Consider the following 22,842-nt stretch of genomic DNA (forward strand, 5'->3'; position numbering starts at 1 on the left):
CAATATTACTGTGGATCATTATGCTTGTTGGCCTATTATTAAGTAAACGCTCTGCAGCATCAGAGCTGGGAATGGGACGCTGGGAAACAAGGCTCTGTGGCATCAGAGTTATGGTATACATGTTTGCTGGAAATTAACCCCAATAAACATTGCATTGCCTGCACTTTGGACTTCTGGTCTTCTGCTTTCTGTCTGTGTTACAAGAACCAGGGGAGAGGGTGAAGGGAAAGCCCTCTAACATTCTCCAGAAGGTATTTCTGGAGATGAAGTTCCCGGCCTTCTCTGGTATGGTTGGGGAACTATTGGCATCTGTGCCTTGCCATGATGTGGGCTTCCCCAAGACAATAGAAGCAATGCTGGTGGTCGCTGCTGACTAAGAAGAATCATGGACAGGAAGTGCTGAGTTTGAAGCCCAGACTTCTGGGCATAGTCCAGTACCTGAGCGAGGAACAGGGGAGTGTTTTTCCCCCAAAGAGAGTAAATCTAAACACTAAGATCTATAAAACACTACACTATAAACTACAAAGCCTGCAAATCGTTAAAACTACTTACAGAGCTAAATCTAAAAAAATGGTTACCCACCTTTTGTAACTGTTGTTCTTTGAGATGTGTTGCTCCTGTCCATTCTATTCTAGGTTTGTGTGTGCCCACGTGCGCTGTCCTTGGAGATTTTTGCCTCAATGGTATCAGTAGGGCCGGCCATGGCGCTGGTATACCAGGTGCCACTGGCCCTACACCCTCTCGGTTTCTTCAACTCTGACAGGGATAGGAGGGCCGGTAATGGAATGGGCATGAACAACATATCTGGAAGAACAGTAGTTACAAAAGGTGGGTATTTTTCTTCTTAGAGTGATTGCTCATGTTGATTCCATTCTAGGTGACTCACAAGCAACATCAGCGGAGGTGGGCTCAGAGTTCAGAGTCTTGTGGCTTGCAGCACAGCTCTGCCAAAGCCAGCATTGTCCCAAGCTTGCTGGGTCATGGGTAATGCGATGCAAGCATGTGAACGGATGACCAGGTAGCGGCCAGACAGAGCTCTTGGATCAACATCTGTTCCAGGAAGGCTGCCAATAATGCCTGTGCCCTCATTGAGTGCACCATCATGATTGCTGGTGGGGGCACCTTTGCCAGCTCATAGCAGTAGCAGATGCAGGCCATAATCCAGGCTGAGATTCTCTGGGAAGACACTGGATGACTTTTCATCCTGTCTGCTTCTGCAAATGAACAACTCCTATTCGTTCTATCTACGTAGAATGCCAATGCCCTCCTGATGTCCAGGGCGTGAAGCCTGAGTTCTTCGTCAGACGCATGGGGCTTCACACAGAAGACCGGTAAGTATATGTCCTGGTCAGTATGAAACTGAGAAATGACCGTGGGCAGAAAAGCTGGATGTGGGCACAGGTGGACCTTCTCCTTGTAGAAGACCATATAGGGTGGCTCTGAGGTGAGTGATCTCAGACACTCTGCCAGCCGACATTATGGCAACCAGGAACGAAACCTTTCAGGAGAGAAGCAGGAGGGAGCAGGAAGCCAGAGGCTCAACAGGAGGTCTCATGAGCCTTCACAGCACAAGATTCAGGTCCCGGGACGACTGGGTCCTGCATGTGTGGACAGAGGCACTCTAGACCCTCCAAAAACCATACCATCATAGGAAAAGACCCCTGCCTTGGAACAGAGGAAGCAATGCCAAAATGGTCACCAGGTGGACCTTGATCGAAGAGCAGGACAACCCTTGGAGTTTGAGGTGCAGCAGATAAACCTGCAGCTAGGTTTCCAGGTGGAGGGTTTCCTGCTACCCAGCAAGACCTGTTGGACACAGGTCGAGCATGCCTGCTCATCCGCACTTAGCCATGCAGTAGCCAAACTGTCAAGTGCAGCGCTGCCAGGTTTGGGTGCAACAGAGAGCCGTGGTGGTTCTGAGACAGCAGATCCAGCCGAAGACACAGTGGAAGAGGGGCGGCTGCCGAAAGGCTCAGCAATGTGCTGAACCAGTGCTGACAGGGCCATGTGGGGGGCTACCAGGATAAACACCACTCTATGCTGCTTGACCTTCATGAGGACCCTGTGAATTAATGGCACTGGCCCAACCATGGAATGAGGAAGGCATCTGACTGGGAACCTCTGTCCAGACTCCGAATCAAACAGAACACACAACACTTTCTGTTCTGTATGGACATGAACAGGTCCACCTGGGGAGTTCCCCCATCTCTGAAGGATTATGTTGACCACCTCTGGATGGAGCGACCATTCGTGGCAAGACGAGAAGGTACTGCTGAGGTGATCTGCCAAGATGAAAAGTCCCAAAGGCTGAGCGCCTCTTGACAAAGGGCTGAGGACCTGCCACCACCCTGCTTGTTGATGTAATACATTGAGGCGGTATTGTCCATAAGGACCTGTACCACCTTGCCTTTCAGGTGGGGCAAGAAAGCCTGGCAAGCCAGGCAAACCACCCTGAGCTCCCTGATGTTGATACGGAGGGCAAGATCATCCCGCAGTCAGATGTGGAGGGAAGGGTGGCCAAAAATTGCAGGCTATAGTCTTGATATACTATGTCCAGTACCCAGTGGTCTGAGGTGATCTGCGATCAGGCCGAACAGTAGGGGTGAAGGTGGTTGAGGAAAAGGAATGGTTGATCTGTGGAATTGGCTGGGGCATTGCTCTCGAGCGCACCATCAAAATGAGTACTTCTGGTCTCCAGACTGTTTCTCCAGGCCAAGCTGCACAGGTGAACGGAAGGTAGAAGGGAGAAGATGACTAAACAGAGTGTCTTTGTCCCTTCTTCTAGCAGATCCCGATGAGGCTGCTACAGCCTTGGCGGCAGAGGTGTTCGGAACTGCTTATGCGCTGACTGCGGTGTGTGCATGCCCAGCGAACGAAGGGTGGCTCTGGTGTCTTTCAGCCCATGCAGACTGTTCCCATCAACTGGGAGGTCTTGGATGACAGTCTGCATCTCCTGGGAGAGTTTGGTGGTTTGAAGCCAGGAGCTGCGCCTCATTACCACTGCAAACACTACCACTCTGGCTACCAAGTCCGCCGCATCCCATGCCATCTGCAGGGAGCACCAGGCCGCCGTAGGGCCTTCCTGCACCAGAGTATCAAACTATAGGGCCATATCCTGCAGGAGGGACTCAATCTTACAGCAGGAGTCCCATAAATTAAAGTTGTAATGGCCCAAGAGTGCCTTATGGTTCACCACCCGAAACTGCAAACTGGTGGTGGAATAAATTATCCTCCCAAACAAATCCAATCATTTGGCCTCTTTATTTTTTGGGGTTGAGCTGGATTGTGCCTGCTTTTCTTTCTCACTGGCCGCCAAGATCACCAGTGAGCTGGGGGAGGTGGGTATACAAATATTCAAAACTTTTGGCTGGGACAAAGTATTTCTTTTCAGCCCGTTTTGATGTGGGAGGAATAGAGGAGGGGTTTGCCAGATGCATGTGGCAATTTTGAGGACCCCATCATGCACCAGTAGTGTGACACAGGCCGAGGCCGAAGGATGTTGAATAGGGTGTCCATCGCTCAGCCATCTCCTCCATTTCCAGGCCCAAGTTCTCTGCCACCTGATGAAGCACTGCCTGGTGGTCCTTAAAGTCATCCACCAGACTGGCCCTGGAGGGGCCTACAACTGCCTCATCTGGGGATGAAGGGTAGGACTGTACCACAGGCAGGGGGCCCTGGTCCTACTCCTCCTCGGGGGAGGGCGGCTTAGGAGTGGTCACAACCTCCTCAGCCTCGGCCTCTGGGCATGCTTCCTGCACCGAGCCCGGTGCCGGCAGCTGTTGTTCCGAGGTGGCAGCCAACGAGTGGAGCAATGGCTACATAGCCATGACCAGAACTCCCCGTGTGTTCCACAACGGCCACTGCACGGACCACTGACCCGGCTGCCACTGCATTGTTGCTGTTGTCTCAGTTGCCCAGTCACGCTGTCGGGTTCTAGACAAGGGTCTAAACTGTCCCTCAGTACTGGAGGAACCATCTTCTGGAGAACATGGAGGGGCTATGGATGCTTGGGTCTGCTTAGAGATCACAGATAACAGTGGAGACTAGTGTTGATGCTGGGGAGACTGGGGGCGGGACAGAACGCTCCCGCAGCATAGGTGACATAGGGATGACACGTGACCGACGGGAGGCGATGGGTACCGGTAGTAAGGGGATCTATGCCTCCCTCTCAATGACAGATGTTGAGATAATGGGGACCGTGATCATGGTGCCAGTGATCTATGGCGAGCTCCAGATGATCTTGGTGGTTGGTCTGGTGACTGGCAGTGCGGAGGTGGAGAGTGCGTCATTGTCTAGGAGGATCAATGGCACTCAACTGATGCCTGAGAAGTATTATCGGCTGACTTGCCCTCTTGGGGGGCCTTTGCTGAAGCCTGCGGCCTCTGCTGCATTGGTGGCCTTTGCTCCCTTTATGCCAGGGGAGTACATGAAGTCATCAGTGCTGGCAGGGGAGTTGGTCCAATACTGCTCACAGGAGTCGGAGGGGGACCTTTCACGGGGCTAAGGTCCCCAACGGAAGAAGGGAAACTGCAGGGTTCTGGGCTATACTGATGGCCTGAGGCAGGTCTTTTGCCTGCTGCAACATGGGTCTTCTTTCCTGGCACTGGGGATCCTTGTTTCTTGGCCTTCTTTTTCAGTACCAGCAACAGGGAATGGCGCTGAACAGAGCTTGGTGCTGGGGGTGCACTTCGCACCAATGCCGAGGTGCTTGGTGAATCATGCCGAGAGGGCTTGGAGGCCAGATGGAGGGCAGACTCTATCAGAAGAGCCCAGTCAAATGTCCAGCTCTTTCAGCTTGCGAGTCTGAACGTTTTTGCAGATACTGCACTTGTCTTTTATGTGTGCCTCCCCCAAGCACTTGAGACAGCTGCTTAGGCCTTTCACAGTCTGTGCAGGGCTTTAACCCTGGGGACTGAGGCATGCCCCTGGGGCAGAGTCCCTTCTGGGACTCTAACTACTAAACAAACACTAATTTCTGAAGAATCAACTATATACAAAGCCTTAAGGCATGAAGTCCAAAGGAGAAAAAACCACTAGCCCTTGCTAAGCAAGGAAAGGCGCTCTGACTAACTACCACAGATGGTAAGAAGGAACTGAGAGGGAATAGGGTCGACGGCGCCTGATATACCAGCACTTGGGTGCAGCACTCAAAGAGGCACCACAGTCAGCCCTTCGGATAGCGCTAAGGCAAAAATCTCTGATGACTGTGCACATGGGTGTGCGCACACCTAGAATGGAATCAGCACGCGCAAACACTCAAATAATCGTATTTTGTAGGATGAAGCTGAAGTTATGGACACTGGAGGTTCCAACCCAGACCATGCAGAGGTGAGAAGGAACTGGAGAGAGAGTTGGTTGGCCTCCTCAAATCCCCTGGGTTGGAGGCACGAGATGAGCCAGGGTGCATGTGTGGACCAATGTCTCTACATTCAAATCCTCCGACTCTGGGCAAATGGTGTGCATGTGTAAACCCACAGTGGAATACAATAGGGGGTTATCCCTCAAAAAAGGATCATATATTGTGAGACTTGTGATAAAATCTTGAGTTAGCAAAAAATTATTCTTAAATTCCACATAGATAGCAGATAGTCCCCGCTCTCTCTCCTCCCCCTTTGGTATGGAGGCCCCCCCCAAAAGATGTTTGTTTAAAAATGTTGAAATGCAGGAAGAAAACTGAACCTGATATTTTAGAATTTGAGGTGAAGGACCCCCCACCCCGATATTCCATTCAAAATTTGTCTTCCTATAGCATTTTAAGACCCTCTCAACACATGTACACCTACCTAAAAGCTTGCAAACAACTACAACACAGAGCAATTTGAACTTAATTTTATTACAGCTTTATACAGCAAGTCACCTGTTACACCACTAAACTTGAAAGGAATCAAGTGAAATATAATCTTGTCACCAAATAACTTATGAAAAGAGTGTTCATGAGGCACATACTGTAAAACTGTCACAAAACAGTGGTCTCCATAGCTAACTTGCACAGCTAGGATTTTAGATTATGCACAGATTAATGTACATCAAGCACTGAATAATCAGAGCACTTCTTAACACATTAAACCACCGAAGAGTTACACTGTCCCAATGCCAAAATTCAATCTGTATTTTATATACAATAGTTTAAAAGCACTTGGCAAAGTTATATGTATTGTAACCAATTTGCCCTTCCTCAGTTTACTTCAAAGACAATCTCTTTATTGTAATATACTCAATACAGAACAATTTACAAAATACAGTATTGTTCTGAGACCTGTGCAATGTAATTGACAGACAAAGGGTGGAATACTAGCTCCACCGAAGTCAATGCCACTGACTTCACTCTTTTTTCTCTTAGATAAATAGACTAAGAGCCAACTCAGAATAAGAAGAAATACAAAATGGTATATTAGAAAAGCATTCTCATTAGGCACACATATGCAGTAAAATGATCCAAAGCAAAGCAAAGCAGAAGGGAGAACACCACAATTAAACCTAGCTGAATTCATTTTTAAAGCTGGAAAATTATACTTTGGAAAAAACTTGTTTTGATATTGCTTTCCCAGGGAAGTGCATGAATGATCTTTTTAACGGAACTATTACAATAAGAAATTTTGAATAAACATTTCTGTGTCAGTGATTTTTTAAAAGCTTTGACCTTCTTGGTATTAAAATAGGCATAGAGATATGTGAATGTTCACAACTGAGCAAAACTTTTATTAGATATTTCATAAAGGGCATTTTGATTAATCAGTAGATATGAATTCAAAATATTTATTAGCCTTATTTTGCAAACTGAAAATTCTCTGGTTCTTCTGATCAAAAGCTGGAAGTATTAAAAGATTTATTCAGAACCTGAACATCTTCTAGACTGTTTCTCATCAGCCTCACATTTAAGTTGCAAAATCACAATTTGTTAAAAATACCAATTAAAGTGCATGAACTAGACATACTGCTATGAAAGCCTCATACAAATTGCAAACAAATATGTAGGTGATGTTTTAGCTATTTTAAATGAAGTCCTGTGTTAAAATATATTAAATGTAGGGTCACAAACTATGGGCCCATCCTGCAAACCCTCATTCAGTCATGCAGTGACACTGAAATAAATGAGACTCTAACATGTTAGGCCTACTTAATTGTGTGTCTGCAAGATCATACTTCTAGAAAGGTGCTTAGAAACCTATTCACCCACTGAAGTCAACAGAAATTGAAAACATTAAGCACCTTGCAAGAGCTCAACTTGTTTAAGAATTTTGTGCACTGTCATGCCAAATCATAAAGTTAGTTTATTTAAGATTCATTCATAAAAAAAAAAGTTCATTTCTGTTCACCAAATGAAAGGAAAAGGTAAAAGAAAATTATTTTCATTGTATGTGAAACTCATTGTATGAAGACTCTCACACACGAAAAAGATCAACATTCCTTGACAGTGTTCTTTTAAATGGAGAAAATGTATCTCAAACATTTAATTAGAAACATATTACACTGTGTTGTCATTTCCTAAATGAAAGTAAGTTTTATACACATGCATCAACAGAAAACCATAAAACCCATAACATCTTGACAATGTAGAATACTACAATTATTTTAAGTCAACATGTTATGATACATATCCACCCCAAAATGAACCTCTGTGGCTAATGGCCCTCAAACATTCCATAAACTCTCTGGGACATCCAGAAAGAAGCTGCTCCTGAGCGCAAAGAGCTGCACAAAGGAACAACATCTAGGGCTGTGTGCCGTCAGGAGGGGTGAGACAGACAGCATAGTGTGAGGAGTAAGGAGCTTATTAGCATAAGGGGCCAGATCCTCAACTTGGGTAAACTGTTGTAGCTCAAGTGAAGTCAATGGAGCTAAGACAATTTACACCAGCTAAAGATCTGGGTCTCTCCTCCCTCATGAGGACAACCATTAATGTGAAACAATTTGAAATCTAGGAGACTGTGTTGGCTACTCAATTGTGTAAAGTATAATATATTTAAAATGTAATGTGATCATTAAAGGGCTGTTTTAATTGAGCGGGATTTACCATACCAGACTTTCTTATAAAGTTTTCAAGAATTGCTGCAATCTCAACCCATATTCCAATACAAACCTACTGCTCTAAGCTTGTACAGAGGAAAAGTTTAACTACTGAAGTCATCAGTTTGACAATCCTAGACACATTATTCAATCTCTATGGAACATCAAAGCCATACGTGGAGTTCTTACTGTTCAAGCGTTTGAATTAAATTTTTTCATTTTTAATTTAATACTTCTATTTGGTTTAAATATACGAACTAAATAAAAGACAAAGAAAACTAAACCATTATTCTTATGCGTAATTAAAAACTCACAAACAAACAAATGGCATTTTCCCTCCTCCACCTCAAGAACAAGAACTGGAAAGTACCCAAATCCTCAAATGCTAGTGAACATGAGATGTACTCCTCTTTAGCAGGTGTCATTGTGCCTAAGCACTGGGAATATGTAACATATTGTAGAGTTGAGCTAAATTTTTAGTTTTATTCCATGTGGGAATAACTCAGACACTTCATTCCCAAATTTGATATGTTTGCAGTAGAAATGGAATGATTAAAATCACATGAAAACTCTTTGAAAATATATCCATTAGGATTATATTATAGCAATTTGTGATTTGTTAATTTTTAACAGTACAGTTGGATCCCTCAGTATAAATCTTTGGAATGTGTGCTACTAATATCACTACCCCAATAGAATCAGTTTAAGAACCAGTTTTTTCAGCTACAAATTAATGGATAGGCAGTTTCACTTCATTAAAGATACTCTGATTCCAAACAAACAGAGAAGAAAAATGTACCAGCCTGAGGTGAAAAATACCTGCACCTGCAATTTACGTAAAAATAGTCAGAGCAGCTGAAAATTTGCAGTCAAATTTAAAATATCAGTTTCATTTTTAGTTAATTTCTAGACAATGCTATGTTTCTCATACACTTTCTCATATACTTAACTCGCTAGTGCTTTTTTACTATTTTAAACTTTGAATATATTGAATAGTTAATCATTTAATTAGCCACAAAGCAACTTGCATGATAGATATGTATCTTCACCTCCATTTTTCTAAATAATAATTTAAGGTTAACTATTTCAGTCTTGGACATCAGTAGTCAATCACTGGCTCCACTTTTAATGTTTTCGGCAAGCCATTGTTTCCATTATTCCTGAAATTAAAACCATAAAATATTACTGAACACAATTTTCAGTTAAATGAAAGATACAGTTACATAAGCAAGAATAGCACACTTTCCCAAACTACCAAAATGATATAAAAACACCATAACATCTGATGGCATATTATGCCATTGGACAGCAAGATCAATAAACACCAGGCATTAGAAAGCTGTTACAAAGTTTTACAGAAATCATATCTTAATTATTCACTCTAATGTACATTTCAGTGCCCACTGAACAAATAGCTACTTTTTATTAACTGTTTTTTATAAATATTAATATTAGCAATTCAGTCATTCAAATATTAAGGTAGAATACCACAAGCAATTTATCTACAACACACAGATATTTAGGTAGTTTATTTTGCAAGTGAAAACTTTGTTACAGACAAGCCAATGTTCTGAATATTGTCCTTTTAAAAAATATATGCAAAAAAAGCAAAAGACTATCTCTGAAGTGAGGGATAATGGCAGGTCAAGTTTCAGCTACATATTAAAACAAAGGATAAAAATGAATGAAACCATCGACTGTTAGTATATATAATTATTCAAATATGCTATTTAACTGTAATCAGAAGACAGTCAAGGTGGGTGAGGAAATATCTTTTATTGGACCAAGTTCTGTTGGAGAGAGAGACAAGTTTTTGAGCTTGTCACCCACAGCAGATGGTCCAACAAAAGATATTTCCTCACCCACCTTGTCTTGCTAATATCCTGGGACCAATATGGCTACAACACCACTGCATATATCTGAAGACAGTGACATGAGGCCTTTCAAAAACTACTGTTTCCAAAAAAATTCAATGTTTCAATATTAAATTAATGTTTTATTTACAAATCATTCTAATCCAGAGGCGAAGATTTTCAAACCTGGCCACCTAAAATTAAAAATAAGCGGGCTGTTTTTCAAGAAGTGTTAATTTCCAATGAATTCCACTGAAGTAAATGGGAGATGCAGGAGCTAAGCACCACTGAAAACCAGGTGTCTTTTATATATGCTCCTAAACATTGATTTAAGAGCCTTGTTTTAGGCATGCCTGCAGGTGGTTTAGGCTGGATTTTAATCTTGAATCTGTTAGTTTACACTCTGATAAACTGAATCTTCTCAAGGAATGAACAGTCTATTATTGTTATTCATTTATATTTTGGTAGTCTCTGAAACCACCAACCAGAATTAGGCCCATATTCTGCTAGATACTGTCAAAATGTAGAACAGAAGACATTCCCTGCATCAAAAGCCTGGTTTCCAATATCCTTTTAAGGGTCTGATCATCTTAAATCCAGATTCAGCAAAACATTTTGAGAGACAAAACTGAACAAATATAACTCCTGGTTGTGAAGCCCAGAATGTTAAAAGCCTATGGACACTCAAGGCCACCGTGTCTTACAAACACAGGACCTGATATGTTAGATAAGACCATACAGCCAAGGAGTCTGGTATCTTGCTCCAGCAGCGGTCAGTACCCAAGGAATGTGACATCCCCACTTTTGCCCTCTTTGGCCACTATAGAGGAAACAATACTTAGTGACCTCCCACAGACAACCATTATATGCCATGAACTAATTACCCATATCTTAGTTTGCAAAGAATAGTTAGAAATGGTTATAAAATTATTCAGTCTTTTAAAAGTCTAGCTACAATATGCGTTTCTACCTCTTGCAACAATAAGTTACCCAGATTGACTATATAGCATAAAAGCAATATTTATTTTTGCTGGCACTAAATTTATTCCCATTTTATTTCAATGAATGACCCCCTGTGCTCATTATGAGAAAGGTAGAGAGAAAGGTCTGTTCAGTTAAATTTTAATTCTGAATAACTCCTTTCCATGTTAAATAGTCTCTGCAATTTTGTGAACTGTAATTAGGTAAAGAGCTAAGATTTTTCACTGCTTTGATGCATCCCCCCCCAATTTACTCTATACATTTCTTTTGATGAGGTAACCAAATTTGGACACAAGATTCATATAAATTACATTTTTATATAAGAGATCTTCTATCCCTTTCTACTGCTCCCATACATTCTATTTGTCTATTTAAAAAAAAACTGCTGCAATGATGTGGGCAGACATGTTTAGTGAGTAAATCCCCTTGATTTCTAGCTTTTTTCCCCTCAGAGGCTCTTTGATGTTCAGAATGTATACAAAATCTTTCAAAAATTGTTTATTGCACCAAGGTAATAAATGATATGCCATATAGTGTAAACACACACAACAAAAACATTAATGTAATGTTCACTACTGCTCTTGATTAAAAACCAGAGTGGCATGGGTAGTCTCTACTGAATGTCCTAGAATTATAATACATTTCATCATAAATTGTCACATTTAGCAATCTGTTTAACAGATTAAAATAGCATGAGTATTTCAATTCAAAACTGAGATGCCCTGACAAAGGTGTGAGTGCTCTGGCCCATACTGTCACTTCATTAAACATTAACTTAACAAAAACACTTAAATAACTAAATAGTTCTTACTTATCTGTTTGTCTGTAGTGAGGAATAGGTGGTGGAGGCCTTGTCTGCATTTCCCTCTCTAGGACAGATGTTAGGGTATTACTTGGACAAATGGATTTACCTCTAGAGGATGAGAATGGTAACAAATATTATTTGTGATGTTATTGTCTACAGGTTTAAATAGAAAAATCATATACTATATTAAAAAAAATCAAGATAAAAATTAAGTGTTAAATGTGGTGTGAATGACAGTTTGAGACTTGAAGATCCAATGTGTTGTCTCACAGCAAATCCAATATTGAGTTGTTAGAAGAACTTCTGACACACTGACTCAAAGGAGCCCAGCATTTCTTCTTTGCCTAAAACAATCTACTCCCCTCTCCATTTAAACTGAACAATGGAGACAGTAAATAGAGGAAATAGACTATTTTTTTTATTATAAATATGTCTTAACGTAAGAAGATCTCCACTAGTCTGGAAGTTTTTGGGGTTGACTAGGGTAATAAAAGCACATAGATGGTTCCCTGCGTAACTTTCTTGGTGCTTGAACTGCTTCCTTTGTGTGAGCCTGTAAAGTACATCAAAGTCCAAACTTACAACCCTAAAACTACAAACATGTTGTGACATTGCATTCCAGATGTTTTATGGAAACATGCTTATGAGTATGAATATGATGTAACTTGAAAATCCTTTTGGCAAAAGGTTTCTTGTAAGGTATCCTTACAAAGCTTATAAACTACATGCATCCTATTTGTATGCATGTATTGTTCTTGTATCTGAAGCTAGAAATATAAAGTACAACTCTGAAGTTCTACTGTCATTATACAAAGTGTGGGCCATTGATGGCTCCCATTGACTAGGACAATCAGTTGTAAATGGCTCTGTTTACTTGCAAGCCTTCCTATGTTTGAGAGAGCCAGCTCAGGAAGAATGGAGGCTGGGGTCTCACAGGACGTGAACATGTCACCTGATACTCGAATCCATCTTAAACCTGGTGCTTTTCCATTTAGAAGGGGGGGAGGAAGGCGGACCCACAGAGACAAAAGATTCCTGCCTTGTGACAAAGCTATAAAAGGGGGTGGAACAGAACAAAGGGTCTGCCAATCATGAGAAAACCTCTGCTTTCCACCTAAGATGTTTGATGGAACTAACAAGGACTGTACCGGGGGAAAGGATTGGGCCCAGACTAGGAACGAGTCTAGTCTGTGAAAGAAGCTTATTGGAATATCTCTGAGGGTGAGATTTTACCTGTAATCAATTTCTCAATGTATTAGGCTTAGACTTGAGTGGTTTTGCTTTATTTTGCTTGGTGACTTACTTTGTTCTGTGTTATTACTTGAAACCACTTAAATCCTACTTTTAATATTTAATAAAGTCACATTTGTTTATTAGTAAACCCAGAGCAAGTGATTAATACCTGGGGGAGCAAACAGCTGTGCATCTCTCTCTATCCGTGTTATAGAGGGCAGATAATTTATGAGTTTACCCTGTATAAGCTTTATAAAGAGTAAAACGGATTTATTTGGGGTTTGGATCCCATTGGGAACTGGTAAATAAACAAAAACTGCTCAGCAGGTCACTTAACTTCTGCAGGTTGGGGGCATGGACCAGACCTGGGTCTGTGTTGCAGCAGGCTAGCATGTCTGGCTCAACAAGGCCGGGTTCTGGAATCCCAAACTGGCAGGGAAAACGGCCTCAGAGATAATTCCAGCACGTCAGGTGACAGCTCCAAGTGGGTCTCTATGACCGAACCCATCACAGTGGCATAGTCAAGCAGGATCTGTGCACAGCTGATTGCTTTGAGACACTGGTAGTGATTTTAAGTGAGTTTTGAGTGTGGTGGTTGGAGAACAAAGTGGTTACTGGTTTGTTATTTTCTGTTTATTTCGGGTGAGGGAAATAAGCACAAGAATGCAGGAAAATGACTTCCAGTGACTTCTAGCTACAAAATTAGACTTGGCGAGACTGGAAGTGGAAGAGAAGGCAAAGGACCATGAGTTTCAAATGTGGCAGGCAAAAATGAGGCTGAAAGAAGCAGCTGTGGCCAGGGAAATGAAGGAGGCAGAAGCAGCCAGACAAAGGGCTGCACACCAACAAGCCCTGGACTTAAAAGACAAAGAGCTTGAAGCTCAGAGGTTAGCAAGCAAGCTGCTCAGGAGGAGAAGGAAAGAGAGGCAGCTAGCCCTGGAGTTAAAAGACAAAGAAACTGAGGCCCAGATTGCGAACCAGAAGCATGAACTGGCTGTAAGGAGTGGAAGAGACAAAACCCTTCAGCAGCTGGCTCCACTTCCCCAAAAGTCCACAAATGGGAACAGTTATGTCCACCATATGATGAATCCAGTGATATCGCTGAGTATTTCATCACCTTTGAGAGACTGTGCACTCTCCATTTGATTCCCGAGGATCAAAAAATGGTTGCAAAATTGACAGAGAGCTCTGGACATATTCAATAAGATGCCCTATTGCTGATGCTTCAAACTATGGTAAATTTAAGGAATTGGTTTTGAAACAGTTCCAGATTACAGCTGAAACCTACAGGGTTAAATTTAGGAGTCATAAGAGGGGCTCTGAATTAAGTAAGGTGGCCTATGTAAATGAAATGAGAGATTTGTTAGATAAGTAGAAACACATTACAAGCTTTGAAGAAATGTGTGATTTGGTTACTCACGAACAGTTCCTGAATATGTGCAGTGATGATGTAAAACAGTATTTGTGGGACAAAAAGGTGGATGCAGTGGGTGAATTAGTGGGTTCGCAGACTCTTATGAGCAATCAGAAGCTGCAATTAAACAAACCACTGGCAGAGGAGTACAGGGTTGGTGGAAAGCAGAATCACCTTTTTACCCCTGGGAAAAAGAAGACTGGGCGTTCACCTCTCCATTCTCCTGTTACTCATCCCAAGTCTCCTGTACAAACAGAGGAGCCCAGAAAGTGCTATCATTGGAAGTCCACTGAGCATCTAAGGAATAAATGTCCTTGGCTGAGTGGGAACAGGCACCAGGTAAAACATGAAGCTGCTGCATCTCAGAACACAGTGTATCCCAGGCTACTGCCTCTGACCACACAAGATTTGTAAAGGTTGCTTCTACACAATCAAGCAGGGAGCATATGCATGCTATTAAGCTTAATGGCAAAGTGCTTCAAGGTTGGAGAGATACTGGTGCAGAAATTTCTGTGGTCAAGAGGGACCCTGATCCAGGAGAAGGATTTGTTACCAGGAAGAATGGCAGAATTAGAATTGGTGGGAGGTTATAAGGTCCTAGCACCTTTAGCCAAGGTACACATGGAAACTGGTGATTTGCAGGCTGAACTGACTGTTGCAGTGGTGGCACACAATTTTGCACCGTTTCTACTGAGGAATGACTTTTTTGATGTGGCAGAATCTGTCCCAGGGTTTGTTAGCAGCAAGAAGGAATCTTGTGCTGAAAGCCCCAGAAGGGAGGGTGAAGTCACATGTGCTGCTGGGGAAATAGGAGAGTGTCTCTTTTATTACTCTGTAGCAATGGAAAATGGGCCGTTGGGGGCAGGGAGGGTCGAGGCCAGTTCCTGTAACCTCGGGGCTCAAGGCAGGTCCCTGCAGGAAGGGATGGATAGAGCCAGCTCCTGTCCTGTGATCATCTCCCTGGGGGAGGGGATGTTCCACCTTGTAACAGAGAGGCCTTCCCAGATGCTGACTGCCAGGAAGATGTAGTTCAGCAAGGGACAGGCCCGGCCCTAGGGTGCACAGAGACATGTATCCTGGAGATGGAACTTGGGGTCCTGATGACCGCTGCAGTGGGAACAGACCCCAAAGGCTCTGTAGCTGGAAGCAAGCCCAACCTGAGTGAAAAAGGAGGGATTTTGCTGGTCATTGAAGGGTCTGTAATAGCTGGTAGCTGTGATCCCACAGCTGTATCAGGGTCACCTTCCCTTTTGGGGGACACAGGAGTGTCTGCCTGAGAGGGGAACCCAGAAAGGGAAGTCCAGATGGAAGATGAGGGGGGACAGGCGAGTCTGCCCACCTTTTGTAGGAAGGAATTTCCCCAGGAGGAGGGTGAAGGATCTGCATCTGAAATGCCAGACCCCTCACCCGCTGATCAGGTTTTAAGGAAAGACCGGGGATCAAATCTCCTGGAGGGGAAAGTTCACCCCACTGACCTTTTGGGAACAGAGAATGGGGTGACTGAGGGGATCTTACCAATACAAAGCACTCTACTGAAAGATGGTGTTCCTGCTACGCTTGTAAGAGATAAAACTGTCTCTTCAAGGCAGGAGGAAGAAAAACTTTGCATATGGGAAACTTCACAATCGGGTGAGGTCTAACACAAAGAGATTCCAGAGGGAGAGGCTGAGGGCAGGCATGGTTGCAGTGTACCCTTTCCTTGCCAAATCCTCAAACACATGACTGAATTGAAAGCCTTCTCCAAAGAGACAGGAGAATCTGTGTCTAACCCCCTACCATTGTACACAAAGGGGTTGGGAAATGCAACAGATGCTGAACAAGCTGAACTGTGTGAACAGAGCCTGTCTGCCATAGATTTGCTGGTTATCTTGTGTCTTTGGCTACTTCATCTATGGGTCAAGACAAAGGAGTTGATGCTAATAAACCTTTGAAGATGTGTAACATACCTGATTTGTGGAAAAAGCTTTTGTACATGCTAGGGATGGTGACAAGACAGCTTATACAGCTTTTATTTATTGTTGCTTTTCAGCTTATACCTGTAAACAGGCTGGAAGCTTGGCACGGCAGCAAAAGCATAACAGGCCTACACTGCTGTATGGGAGGGGAAACCGAGGCACACCACCTCATGGCATTGGTGGCTAAATGCCAAGACACGTACACTTTAACAGATATTGCTATCTGCATTCTGTTAGCAATACTTCACCCCAACATGTTTTCAGGCACCCAGGGAACACGAACCCCAAACCTTGCTAGGACACCTATGAATGACATCATACGGTTTAAAGGTACTGGAAGAGGGTGTGACCAGAGACGAACAGAGATTTTACATGTACTGCCTCTGCCATGTACAGCGTCCAAGACTCTAGCAGTAAGTTCAAGAGAAGGGTGTGGCGTTGCACTCCATAGGTGCATCTCTCTCTATCAGTGTTATAGCAGGTGGACAATTTAAGAGTTGACCCTGTCTGGGTGCTGGAGATAGGTGACCTGCTGAGCAATTTTTGGTTAAAGTCTGCAGCTTTGGGGGTGTGGAGCAGACCTGGTCTGTGTTGCAGCAGGCTTGCATGTTTGGCTCAACAAGGCAGGGTTCTGAAGTCTGAAGCTGGCAGGGAAACGGGCTCAGAGAATTCCAGCACGTCAGGTGACAATCTCGAGGGGGTCTCTGTGACTGGTTCGGTCACATATGTATAGACAGGGGTGGGAAAAAAACAGACTAGTGAATTTCCTGTTATGAGAAGCATGAGTAAGCTGTCTATTCTCATATATACTACACTTGAGGACGATTGGAAAGCAGCAAGCAATATGACCAGAAAAAAGGGAGGGACAGCAGAGCTGAGACAGTAGAAAAGAAAAATAGTGGATGGTACCTATAGACCAAAAGCAGTAGCTGATAAAAATGCAACATCCACTTTGTAGTCATGTCTGGTAAAGGAACTGAGATTTCCAAGTGGTCCCTCTGCAGACTTCCTTATAAGAAACTTTCTTTTTGCCTAAAATGTGGATGTAGACTTCACTGAATGTGCTGAGGCTTTCAGGAGTTTTTTTTGGCTTACTTATTTGCTTCTGATATAGCTGCCAGGATTTACTGACAATTTTGTTTTTTAAAGAGTTCAGACCTGTGATTTTTGCCATTATAAAGCAATAATTAATCATGTTTAATTAGGATTTGATTGATATGCAAATAGCCAGATGATGGCATCTAATATCATGAGGATGAGTAAGTTTAATAAAAAACAAAATGTAAAAAGTGAGGTATTGATTGAGGTGATAAGACAAAAGAAGTTCCTTAATTAGGAAGTCTGGGGTGGTGCAGAGTATGAGCTCTGGAGAAAAAAGGAATTTTTAATAGACAATGCCTTTAATTTACTAATCATCCTAATAGAAATGGTTGTGATTAGAAAGGCAACTATAAGAGAAGGGAAATACAAAGATGTACAGGCCAGATTCAAAAGGGCTGCTCCATCAATTATTCCAGAGATAAGTTAGGCATCCTGCTAACAATAGAAAATTCAACAGATCAAAGAAACATCCTTGCTGTCTTGATGAATCATGAAATATGAGGTGCTGCTGAGTATCTGTGGGTACTCAAAAAGCTCTAACTGAATCTATGAAGTGGTATGGCTGAGCCCTTTATTTAAGTCATGAATCAAGAAGCACAAGCAGGTTTAGGCTGAAATTGACTTAACATTAAATTGAGAACGGTGGTGTCTGAAGAGTTTCCAGTTGTTGCTATAAAAATGTAGATATAGAATCCTTCCTGAATTGAAATTTAACATCTACTAGTTGGTCTAAGTCACAGAGTTTCATCCACTCAAATTCTAAAAGGTAGTCTGAAACCTCCCTGGATCCTGACTTTGTATCAGCAGAGCTTATTTGTGGGTAGTTGCCAGGGAGGACATACAGACATCTCCTAGAGCCAGGGTCTGCAAGGCCAATAAGAAACTATGAGAATGACCTTGTCTCTCTCTCTTATGTCTAATGTAGAAGCATTTTTTCATCTTTTCCTGAAGCATGTGCAACTCTCTCTGATCTGCAGCTTCACTGCCAACTGTGTCCAAAAGACCTGTCCCAAAAGCCCATTCAAATGTTGCTTGAAGTAGGCCAAACCTGAAAATAATGTCTGCATCCCAGAGGAGTCTCCTAACTATGTCGGAACAGAGGAGAGAAAACAGGCTGCAGCTAAATATATTTAGATACTCAAACAGAGAAAGAGATATGGACAAGCAGTTCTAGACTGCCTTTTGTAAGATAATGTGACTAGGGTTACAGAGGAGAAACTTGGATTGGGGTGACCATTATGGTAGGCATAGTTTGCACATCCAAAGGCATAGTAGGTTCACAGCGGCAGGGTGGACCCTCTTTGGCCAGTATCTGGCCAGATGCCCCACAGCCCCTAACGTGGCTCAGCTCCATTGACTGTTGATCCATAGTCTCAAGCGATCATTGTCAAGCTGCGAAACTCAACTCTGTTAGTATGTGAATACCCTCAAGGACTGAGCCTTTAATAGCCTGTTCATTTATGATTTAAGAACTGACTCTTTCTCCACTGGTCACTGTTGACTCCAGGTTGGGGTGAAGAATGGCTGTAGAGCCATGCTGTCAGAGGTAACAGTCACAGGCTTGCAGCAGTCAGCAATGCTGACTACAATCAACTTCTCCTCTCTGAGGTCTGGAGGTTCTGGGGGAGAAGGTGAGGAAAAGCTTCAACTGTCACAAAACTATAAAGGTCTGTGGCCTTCCCTCGGAGCTCACAGGAGAAACATACAGAGAACTGCTTTTGGAGAGACAGAGACAGGAAACTGAGCCTGAGACATACTTTCCCATGCTCATACAGAGAGAGCAGAATCAATCCTCGAGACATGTGGATTTGTTGTGCATGAAAAAATATCAAAATATTCTTATCAATCACATCTTTTAAATGCGACTTCAGATTCATTTCAAAATGGTCCATCTGGCATAGCAGAAAAATTGGAAATGGTTCAGAAATCTGTTGACAATAGGGATAAGGAAAATTTTTCTTACTGTTAAGTGTGTTTGTGTCTTGTGTGCACTGGTTATCAATCACAGGAGTTCTGAACTCAGAGTCACCTACTTCACATTCTCTTTTTTTTTTGTTTTTGCAAATGCCTTGAGAATTCTAAAGTTCTGAAATTTCACACTGCCAAACAAGCACGAAAATGCATCTTATCACTAAATCCCTGCTTTAATTAAAAAAAATCAACATTCATATTTTCAATCTGTTCTCCAAATAAGATTGTGAATTCTTGTGAATTTTAGTTTTCTTTTTTTAAAATATAAATTTTCAGGCACTGCTAGTAGACCAAAAGCCTACTACAATATACAGTCTCTACCCCATATATAGCATTATGATTTTGAATAAAAAACTGATGATTTGTTCAAATGTTGTAACAGTGCAAAAGCATATGAGCAGCAAAAATCCTTGTAAAGCCAGTGATGAGCAAACCCTAAAGGTTGGGCATTTGACAAATATCCTAAAATACAGATGCTTCCCTAAACCTATGGAAGTAACTCATTCACAAAAAACCAAACCAAACCAAACCAACCAAACATTTCCCATGAACAGGGAACATTTTCCCTGCACTAGAAACTTTAATGATCTGGCTATTCACTTCCAGAGTGATTGGCAATGATTAATTGGCCTGATCCCTTTTCGGACATGTTTATGAGGCATCTCCCTTTTCTTTTTCCACTCAATTTCTCTCCCTTTCTCTGATGCCAGTCCAGGGGTAGGCAACCTATGGCATGTTTCCCAAAGGCGGCATGCGAGCTGATTTTCAGAGGCACTCACACTGCCTGGGTCCTGGCCACCGGTCCGGGGAGCTCTGCATTTTAATTTAATTTTAAATTAAGCTTCTTAACGTTTTAAAAACCTTATTTATTTTACATACAACAATAGATTTATAGAAAGAGACCTTCTAAAAACATTAAAATGTATTACTGGCATGCAAAACCTTATATCAGAGGAATAAATGAAGACTTGGCACACCACTTCTGAAAGGCTGCCGACCCCTGTCCTAGTCCCTCTTGGGTGTTACTTCCCCCTCACTTTTCACCTTAAGACTTCCCCTCTTTTTGCCTCCATTAAAAGTTCCTCCCATTCCTCCCTGCATCTAGCTGATGCCTCTTCCCCTTCCCTTGAAAAGGTAAAACAGACTGTGGGGAAGCTGGCAAGAGAGGGTTACTCAGCAGCAGTGAGAGCAGCAACCTCTTGTTACCAGAAAAAACACAGCTTGGAGTCAAAGGAAGTATAATTGGACAGCCCTGTCATATTTAAAAATGGGAGACTGAGGTGAAATCAAAAGAAATACCCCCCAAACTGATGGAAATACAATTGTGTGAGATTATGCATCCCCTCCATCCAAGCCGTTTAAAAGCTGCTTCTATAGAACTTGCAAAGTATAAAGGATGTATTTTGCAAGTTGTAAATAAAGTAAACTCAGAACAAAATATAGAAAACACAATATTCAAATCTACTGAATGGATGTTAATTACTTTGAAAACTAAAATAAAAAAGATTAACATAACATACTTCACTGCAGTGATAACAACATTACGCTTTGGTTCATTGTCATAGCTCACACTCTCAATGCCATAAATTTGAGCTAACTCATGGATGATTCTGCGGTGATCTCTGTTCATGGGTGGATAACAGTGACTCTTTTTTGAATGCTTGCCCTGAATTTAAGAGAAAAATAAATGGTATGTTTATGATTGTTTTCGTAAACAAGATTACAATATATGATTCATCGTCTAGACTTCCCTAACAGTGACAAAGTCAGTTTGCAAGTATACAGTGAGAATAGATACTGTTGATGAAAACCACGTGCATACTAAATTCCTATTAATTCACATTACACACACACACACACTCACACTCACTCTACACTGGTTTCCACAGCTACAGTTTTTAGATTTTGAAAATGCATGAGGAGACCATGGTTTGACAAAATCCTTTTTTTTTTTTTTTTTTAAAAAAAACATATTCCATACCCCTGCAGGAGTAGAACAAAAAATTGGAAGATAACTGTAGACTTGGCATTATATTGGACAATTTTTTTTAATTTTTATTTTGGCTTTTCAATTTATATGCTGTATATAAAGAGGATTTGCCATATCGCTGTTGGTTATATCCCTTTCACAAAATATAGCAATGCTGGTATTTGATAAAACAATACTGTGTCAATGGGAAATAGGCAAATGAATTAGCTTTTAGTTTAAGGTAAACAAAAAATTACCCAGTTGAACAGACATCTTCTGAAATGTATTATAGTAGCTGTAAATTTACAAGTGCAAGTGCCTAATTAGCATATAGATTACACATTGAAAAGTGGTGTGCTAAAAGGTGATGTAAAAATTCTGGTCTAAATCATTAAATACTAGCAGAGATACCTGTTTTTCAAATAATGGGCAAAGTATTATGATAAATCTGAATACACAACCAAAACACTATTGCAAATCCAGGCAAAAATAATTTAATTAACTAAAAATTAACAAAATTAACACAGTATTGCACAACCTTTAATTCCTAATAATCTAGGAAGCATTCAAATCAAACTGTTCAATCCACAAATTTCCATTTCTATATAAGATGAGGTAGAGCAATTTCATAGCTAATGAGAATCAAATCCTTGGAAGAGATGTTTAGACAATTATGTTGTAAATATTAACAGATAAGTTCTTAAATCTGTGCACTTTGGACTTTGCCTCTGATATTTAATTAATGGAAAAGACTTCTCAACAGCAATCTTATTTATCATAGTCTTGTCTTCTCCCATCCTACCCAGCAACAGATATGATGATCAGTAGATGTAGCAACTAGTGGAATCCAGAGATGAGGGAGTGCTTGGAGTACTACTCTGCCAAATTCAGAGTCTGCCACAGACAAATTCAGCTGACAGTAGCAGATAATGTATGTGACACAGAAGTGACTATATGGCTGCTTTGTAGAAGGAGAGATACCTTGGCCCTCAAGCCAACAAGGTAAATAAGTTAGGAAGGATCTGATAAACTGTGGTCAAGCTCTTCCAGAAGCCAAGGTTTTCCAGCTTGATCATACTCTGTCAGGAAGCAGTCTTTTACTAAGCTTGCCTTAGTTACAGTCCTTGAAGCGAAAACCAGAAATGTCTGAATGACAGACCTATAGAACTTTTGTATCCATTTTACTTTAAGGGAATGAAAGGACAGTTACCTGTTCCGTAACTGGCATTCTTTGAGATGTGTTGCTCCTATCTATTCCACAGTAGGTGTGCATGCTCGCCACATGCACCGGTGCCGGAAGTTTTTCCCTTAGCAATACCCGTACTGTGGGAGCACCGCAGCAACCCCTGGAGTAACGCCTGTATATCGCGCTATAAGGGGAGCCGTGGGCTTCCCCCACCCTCGGTTCCTTCTTGCCGGACAACTCCGACAGAGGGGAAGGAGGGTGGGGTATGGAATAGACAGGAGCAAAACATCTCGAAGAACGCCACTTACGGAACAGGTAACTTCCTTTCTTCTTCGAGAGATTGCTCCTGTGTATTCCACAGTAGGTG

At 42.0% G+C, this 22,842-nt stretch overlaps 1 protein-coding gene across 1 annotated transcript in view; it reads right to left on the reverse strand.

Annotated features, from left to right (window-relative positions):
• Positions 1–7,337: 7,337 nt before the first annotated feature.
• LOC120397510 (transcriptional repressor NF-X1-like) overlaps positions 7,338–22,842 on the reverse strand; it is a 225,903-nt gene continuing 210,398 nt past the window's right edge. The window contains 4 exon segments of the mRNA XM_039523454.1: positions 7,338–9,109; positions 9,111–9,167; positions 11,653–11,754; positions 20,841–20,986. Of these exon segments, the coding sequence (XP_039379388.1) occupies positions 9,094–9,109; positions 9,111–9,167; positions 11,653–11,754; positions 20,841–20,986 (321 nt within the window). The 3' untranslated portion in view covers positions 7,338–9,093.

Source organism: Mauremys reevesii, linkage group 2 (assembly GCF_016161935.1).
Source record: "Mauremys reevesii isolate NIE-2019 linkage group 2, ASM1616193v1, whole genome shotgun sequence".
NCBI classification, from domain to species: domain Eukaryota; kingdom Metazoa; phylum Chordata; order Testudines; family Geoemydidae; genus Mauremys; species Mauremys reevesii.